The 8,113-nt window shown below is 33.6% G+C and overlaps 1 protein-coding gene across 1 annotated transcript; it reads left to right on the top strand.

The window, feature by feature from the left end:
* Nucleotides 1–373: 373 nt before the first annotated feature.
* Nucleotides 374–4,695, top strand: LOC112695470 (1-deoxy-D-xylulose-5-phosphate reductoisomerase, chloroplastic). The gene is made up of 12 exons (XM_025747819.3): nucleotides 374–868; nucleotides 1,221–1,402; nucleotides 1,675–1,761; nucleotides 2,031–2,156; nucleotides 2,237–2,299; nucleotides 2,651–2,800; nucleotides 2,926–2,993; nucleotides 3,118–3,229; nucleotides 3,337–3,441; nucleotides 3,578–3,699; nucleotides 4,006–4,152; nucleotides 4,360–4,695. The coding sequence occupies exons 1-12, from the start codon at nucleotides 778–780 to the stop codon at nucleotides 4,526–4,528; spliced, it is 1,422 nt and encodes a 473-aa protein (XP_025603604.1). The 5' UTR covers nucleotides 374–777; the 3' UTR covers nucleotides 4,529–4,695.
* The last annotated feature ends 3,418 nt before the right edge of the window (nucleotides 4,696–8,113 follow it).

Raw genomic sequence — 8,113 nt, 5'->3', positions numbered from 1 at the left:
CCGCATGACAATTGTAAAATAGTATAAAAAAGCATTTTATTCAAACGGTTTTCATTTTCTTTTTATAAAAATTAAGACGTATTCTAACTTCTAATTTTATATTTTAAATAGTTTAATTTTAATGAATATACCGTAAAATATTATAGTTATTTAATTATTTTTTGATAATTAATTATGTAGTAAATATAAAATTAATTATTTAAAATTTTAGTATATTTAATATATTAAAATGTATTAATTTTCTTATAATAATTTTTAATAAAATATGTTTTTACAATATGTTTTCAAATATTATTTTAAAATCATACTAGCAAAATCTATCTTATTGTTTTAAACATACATTTTAAAAACATAACAACTTATTTGTTTAAATATACTTAAAAGCATAGTATTAGAATACATTTTAGAAACACTCTTGGAAGTTGGAAATTGACTGGTCGAAAAACTTTGAATACTTTTATAATTTCAGATTCAGTGCTCATTAAATAAGAGGCTCGGACTCCTAAACTTGAAAATAAAAAAAATATAATAAAGAGGGTAAATTTTCTTTTTAAACATAAAAAACAATACAATCTTTCGTTAATGATAATAAACCACATCTATTCTCACTTCCATTGTTGGTTATTAATCCAAAGCCTTTCTTTTTCTTCCTCCATAGCAATTCCCACCATTTTTTTTGCTACACTTTTTATCTGGGATACTGTACTTTCAAACTTCCATTATTTTTCTTGTTGAATTTGGTACTGGATTTGGGTTCAGCTTCGTTTTTCTCTTGTCATGGCTCTCAATTTGCCTTCCCCAGCTGAAGTCAAGTCTATTTTCTTCACTGATTCCTTCAAGTCTAACATCCTCACTGCAAAGTTTCCAGGTTCTCTTAGTTTATTCCTCTAAAGTTCTCAACTTTATAGAAGAAGAGGAAGAAATTCGATGTGTTTGAATTTGTCTTGGTTCGGTTTGGTTTGATTTTTGGTTTCCTTCAAATTATGCTCACTTTCCATTTTTTCCCCTTTTTTGTTAGGTACCCTCCATTTTTTTTATGCTATTGCTACTGTTGTTGTGTTATTACATAGTATGATTTTTTGTTTGTTGAATGTTGAACCTTGTTTTTTTTTTCTTTTAATTAATATTGAACCATTGGCTTTAGTTTTTGTTTTGATGGTCATTGCATAGTACATGGTGATTGGGTGGTTGACTTTTCCATGACCATTTTGATGTTTCAGGTCATTTTGCTCTGAAAAGAAAATACTGTGGAGCTGCAGCAGGAAGAAGAGTTTCCTGCTCAGTGCAGGTACCACCACCACCAGCATGGCCAGGAAGGGCGGTCCCGGAACAGAACCGCAAGACTTGGGAGGGGCCGAAACCCATCTCAATCGTCGGAAGTACTGGTTCAATCGGAACTCAGGTATAGGTGGAAATGGAATATCACTCTAGCATAGAATCATAGCATTACAAACTGTGTCATAGCTATCTATTGGAATGAGATGTAATCTAAGATCAGATGCTTTCTGGACTTGTGATATATTGTGTGTTTGCAAGAATTTTTCGGAAGTAGTTTGTGTTTTTAGTGCTACAATTCAAAAGAATGTGTTTACTACTTGTATATGTAGTTTGACTTGGCTTTGTTTCTTGTTCCTTGATTTGATGTGATTCATCTTTGCTCTTATGTTTTTGTAGACACTCGATATCGTTGCTGAGAATCCAGATAAGTTCAAAGTTGTGGCACTTGCTGCAGGTTCGAACGTAACGCTTCTTGCAGATCAGGTAAATACTTTCTCTCAAGCATGTACTGGAATTTTGGATTCATTTGTCCTGCTACCAATCAAATCAAATCTTAAAACTAAATATTTTCAATGGAGTTCCCTGTGATTCACTCCCTTGAGTTTTCCTTTTAATTTGAGTAGATAATTCATGAAGACTAAAATTTTGAAAAGTTAAATTCCTTAATATAAGGCTTTGTCGTGTCTCTAATAATTGTGATATACCAACTGGAGAAAGAAAGACTAATCTCTTTGAATATTTATGTCTCGCAGGTTAAGAGATTTAAGCCTCAACTCGTTGCTGTAAGAAATGAATCCCTAATTGCTGAACTTAAAGAGGCTTTGGCTTCCGTTGAACAAAAGCCTGAGATCATCCCTGGAGAGCAGGGAGTTATTGAGGTTGAACTCTTGTTTCTTCATATGATATAATGTGGCTTAGAGAGCCAATATTGTTTTTTCACAAGCTTTTATATTTTCAGGTTGCTCGTCACCCGGATGCTGTTAGTGTAGTCACAGGAATAGTAGGATGTGCAGGACTAAAGGTAACCCATTTTTTATTTCCTTCCCTGTTTTTGATCATTTTGCCTAAGCAATCAGTTTCCAACATAACAACATCATTATTGTTTTTTCAGAAGAAAATTGACCCCATTAACGCATTGAAGTTACTGAATATTGTTGTATGCGTAATAACATAGCTTGTTTACTGGAAACAACAGTTAGATAAGAGAGACACAACAGAAGTATAAGAAACTGTTGATATCATTAAAGTTAGAATTCCTTTTTATATTAACGAAGTCCATACTTAAGATGCTGAAGTAGAGATGGTATTTGTTATAGCTTATCGGATAACAGATATTAGAAAGCTGAAGTTCCTCTCATTATTTTATTATTAGCCAACAGTTGCTGCAATTGAAGCAGGGAAAGACATAGCATTGGCCAACAAAGAGACATTGATTGCTGGAGGTCCTTTTGTTCTTCCTCTTGCTAAAAAGCATAATATAAAAATACTCCCAGCCGATTCAGAACATTCTGCCATTTTTCAGGTATAAAAAAGCACATAATCTATAAAAATTTGTGTCTACAACAAGATCAATGACAAAAGAACAATTTTGTATCATCCTAATCCACTTCTTGCTGCGAAAACTGAAAAGCATTTTCTTTGCTTCAGTGCATCCAGGGGTTGACAGAAGGTTCACTTAGGAGAATTATTTTAACTGCATCTGGAGGTGCTTTCAGGTGTGTAGAATAAACCTAACATGTCTCAACTTTTCCGTTTTTCATTTCACAAGAGTCATAGTTTAACTGTTTCTCTAGATAATCAAATGTTCCGTTTTTAAGTGTGTCTTCTTGGTGATCATAGGGATTGGCCTGTTGAAAAACTGAAAGATGTTAAAGTTGCTGATGCATTAAAACATCCCAACTGGAATATGGGGAAAAAGATAACCGTGGACTCGGCTACCCTTTTCAATAAGGTTTTATTCCTTTTGTCAACATATCGTATTAAAAGATTCTTCTTACATATCTGTTTAATTATATAATCTAGATTTCCTTGTTATAAAGGTAATTTTCTTCATAACAGGGTCTAGAAGTAATTGAAGCACATTACTTGTTTGGAGCTGACTATGATAATATCGAAATTGTCATTCATCCACAATCTATCATACATTCCATGATAGAAACACAGGTTTGACCCTTATACTATACTGGTTTTCTTCATCTTTGTAATATCTCTTCAGATATATGGAGTTGATAATGAATAGTTTGTTAACATATATATCATCAAAAGAATAGAAGAAATGATAGATTATTTTAAATTTCAGGATTCATCAGTTTTGGCACAGTTGGGGTGGCCTGATATGCGTTTACCGATCCTCTATACTATGTCATGGCCCGAGAGAATTTACTGCTCTGAAATAACTTGGCCTCGCCTTGATCTTTGCAAGTAATACCATTTTCCCCTGCATCTTACATATTTCAAGATCTTCAAATTATCTATAGTCTACCCACACTGAAGAAAATAGACCAATCCACTTGAAATAGAGTTGTAAATTTTGAGACCGTTCTTGTTACGAATGATCAGACGATGAACAATGATCCTATAACTTCCACTACACCATATGCCATCCATTTCTATCATGAAATTTCATGATGTAAAATGAAGTATTTAATTAAATGGGATTGGGCACAGAAAATTTGTTCTTGTATTTTTTGTTTGACTGAGCCATATTTGAAATGTGTGATGATTCAGGCTTGGTTCTTTAACATTTAAAGCTCCCGACAATGTCAAATATCCATCCATGAATCTTGCCTATGCTGCTGGTCGTGCTGGAGGCACGATGACAGGAGTTCTTAGTGCAGCAAACGAGAAAGCTGTAGAAATGTTTATTGATGAAAAGTAAGAATTTCACATATTTTACGCACAAGCATTGCTTTATTTCCTTGCCAATAATGCAGCTCAGTATTTTTATTATATTAATTCTTTTACAAAGAATTCGCGGCTACAAATATATCCAAGTCCCATAGGTGTTTGGCATAGGTGTTTGGTAAGCAGTGTAAATTGAAATTCTCTTCTCAACCCCCATTTTTTCCCCTCTACTTGCAGGATCAGCTATTTGGATATCTTCAAGGTTGTGGAGCTAACATGTGAGAAGCATCAAGAGGAATTGGTAACATCACCTTCGCTCGAGGAAATCGTTCACTATGACCTTTGGGCTCGAAAATATGCTGCTAGCTTGCAAAGCTCTTCCAGCTTCACTCCAATTCCTGCATGAACAGCACTAATTTGATTTAATAAATTGGGGGCAATTGAAGAATTGTATACAATGTAGAATGATGCATTCCTTGGATATTGGCAAGTTTAAGGCTCTGAATTTTGATTATTCCAATGCTTTAGATTTTTGCACATTTTTAATAAGAAACTCATTTTTCTGTCTGATAATCACAACTGAATGTAGACCTTGATTTATGTTTTTCTTGACAAAACTGGGCTTAAATATAATCTAATCTTATATAGTGTTTAACACAAGTAAATGTAATACCAAAAAAAAAAAAAAAAAACACGAGTAAATGTGGCCTCAACTGAAAGTGAAGTTTCATTGAAGATGGAGTATACCTAGGATTAGGTGTGTGTGAGTTTCATTGCAATTTCATTGCAAGAACCCATAGTATCCATGTAGTGTGTGTGAGTGTGTTGTGTGAGTGTGTGAAACATGGGGTTAATACCTAGGATTGGGGCTGTCCAATCCACTTGACCCAAAAAAAAAAAAAAAAAAAAGATGGAGTATACAATTCCTTTCAACAAAATAGATCAAATTAAAAGGTTGAGCATCTTCTTGGGTGGCAAATGACAACGGTTTTCAATGGAGTGGTCTTGAATTTGAGCTTGAGGGAATGCTCAAGCGTTTATTTGTTAAAGCCTAACGGTTCGTAGGTCTTTCTAGGCTAGGTTATGGAAATCAAGATAACTAGTGAGTTCATGTAAAATTAACTGGGATTAGGTTAGAGATTTTCAATGGATTGAAAAAATAAAGTTGAAAAGTGAAATTTAAGTAAAATGTCAATAGTTGCTTACCTATTGTCTTAGTGTAAACTATGCTGTCCCTTCTTCTATCCCATTTTACGTTCTATGCCAAACTGTCGCCATTAGTTTTCATTGCTTATTAAATTTAAAAAAAGGACGTTGTTTTAACGTCAAATTGGTCAGGGACTTATTTATTTAAAAAAAAATAGATACAATATTTTTTAAAAGTAATTTTTATTGTTATGATATTCGTAATATTAATGTTTTTTTAATAAATTATTAAATATATAATATAATAAGAATCGTGAACGAAATCTCGTAGGGAGACTGATGCTAGACTCAAAATTTTCAATTGGTACTTTGGAGGCAGCATTGGGAGTTATATGGGAGAGATTGGAGGATTTTAGAGTTATTGATCATTGTGATAATATTTTTTTTGACAAAAAACTGATATGATTAGAATAGAGAGGGCTCTCCATGACTCTTAAAAAATTATATCATTCACCTACGGTGATGGAAGGTAGAAATTGAAGTTGAAAAGAAAGACTATTCAAAAATACTTATTTGGGTACAACTCTAGGGACTCCTTGAATATTGTAAAACCCTAGAGCTTGGATACAAAATAGGTGATAGATTAGGAGAAACTATGGAGGTAGACTTCTTCGATATCCAAGGAAGGGAGCGGAGGATTGTGAAAGTAAGAGTTCATATGGATGCCACAAGAATGCTACTTGAAAAAATTAATCTAGTAGGCCCGAGTGAAAAGAAGATTGTGGTGCAGCTATGATATGAGAGAATTGGAATCTATTGTCGATACTATGGACATCTAGGCCAAGAAAACAGAACATGTGAATTCTTACTAGAAGACATTGTTGAAGGTAAGTAGGGGGAAGATCAAATTACAAAAGAACTCAAGCCGGATCAATTTAGTTACAAAGTTGGAGAAAAGAAGTATGAAGGAATGGGCAACTTCAGTAAGGAGAACAAGAACCCTCGAGACCAACACCTGTTAACCTTGTCAAAGGATTTTCTAAGCTCAACATGAGGGAGGAAAATTTTAATGAGACATCAGGGGTTCAAGAATCCCATCAATCTCAACCGAGATCTAAGGAAGATGTAACACCCTCACTACCAGAATGTCACGCTTCTGGTTGTGCTACTCTGATAACGAGGATATTACGATGACTTCTATATATAATGATAATAAGTAGGAGCTTTCACCCGAAATCCTTATTGACTTTTCTTTGAAAAATTAGAAATATTTTTTTTCTTTTATACGTACATACATATATACAAAGCATCACAACACTTTTACATATGCAAGAATAATATATACAAGTAATATACAAACATATATAATTACAACTCCTATCCCTTTTTATAAGAATGTAAATAACAATAACAAAGACGAGGGAACATCTAATAAAACAAATAAAGCACGACCAAATGCTCAATAAACTCTTCACAGGCTTCCTTGTCCGTTTTCTAAAAAATATAGGGCTGTAGGGGTGAGATTTTAACCTGAAGGTCTCAGTAGAGGGGTTTTAGAATTATCATAGAAAGATATATTTAAGAAAGTTTGTTTTACAACAGTGATCATTTCTTATCTTATGAATCTTTTTTTAATTTTGTGTACACGACACTTGCATGCATACACGAGAATGTCATTTTTACAGGCATGTGTACACGGCATGTTGCACACGATGCGAGCCTGCGAATGGAGAATGCGTGCGCGACTTGGGAAAATTGACACCCATGCGTACGCATGACCCCTGTTTTGCTGAAAACTTGTTTTTTTTTTTATACATTTTAATGATTCTCTAGCTTTCTAAACTCTCTAACCTCTATTTAAGACTCTTAGCTTGTGATTAGGCTTTGAAGTTAGTGAGGATGAGTTAGGTAACTTAATTTAGATATGTTTTGTTAATATGTTTAGAAGACGGTGACTTAGACTTGAAAAATTCTGTGGATGAAATGACTTGAGTGGATTGGTAGAGTGATAAGATGATAACCTATTGAGAACTTATGATGGTTATGATGAATTTGGAACTTGGAAATGAATGATTGTGGTTGATAAGATTGATGAGATAAGTATTAATGGACTTGTGCTATATGAGCAATTATCACTGAGATTTATTATATACTATTTATATACTGAGATTGATGAGTCGCTATGTGCCTGGTAAGGATGGTGGTTAATCCCGCTTGTCGAGATTGCGGCGTGTGACTGCACATCATGTTAGGTTTTTCTATGCTTTTTCATACAAGAAATTAATGATTAATGCTTAATTATTGAGTGTTTTAGTGCTTAAATAGTATATTGCTTTGATCTTTTGATTTTATAAATTTTGAAGGAAATAAGTAGAAAAAGAAGCAAAAAACACAAATTAAACTCAAAAGAAGAAAAGAAGAATTTTTGGATACACTTTGAAGCTTGAGCATGTTTTTGAACCTTAGGCCACACTTTTAAAAGCGTGGCCTATGATTAAATCAAGGAAGCTTGGCGCTCCGTTTTTTTCAAAAAAAAAATGCTATGTGTTTAGGTGCGAACACACGACCCAGTGTGCGTACTGACGTTAGGATTTTTGCTAGTAAAGAATTTTATAAAAATATAGTTGCGTTGTGAGTATAGATTCTAAACCAACAGAAAATCCCTTCGTACAAACGTTTTGGTTGTCACAAGTAACAAACCCCTAATAAATTGATAACCGAAGTATTTAAACCTCGGGTCATCTTCTCAAGGAATTGCAGGGAGGTATGTTCTTATTATTGGTTATGAAGATTGTAAATCGGGGTTTTAAAGATGAGGAACAAGTAATTTAAATGGCAGGTAAAA

Source organism: Arachis hypogaea, chromosome 1, assembly GCF_003086295.3.
Source record: "Arachis hypogaea cultivar Tifrunner chromosome 1, arahy.Tifrunner.gnm2.J5K5, whole genome shotgun sequence".
Taxonomy (NCBI): Eukaryota; Viridiplantae; Streptophyta; class Magnoliopsida; order Fabales; family Fabaceae; genus Arachis; species Arachis hypogaea.
This window is presented reverse-complemented; position numbering and strand designations above follow the sequence as displayed.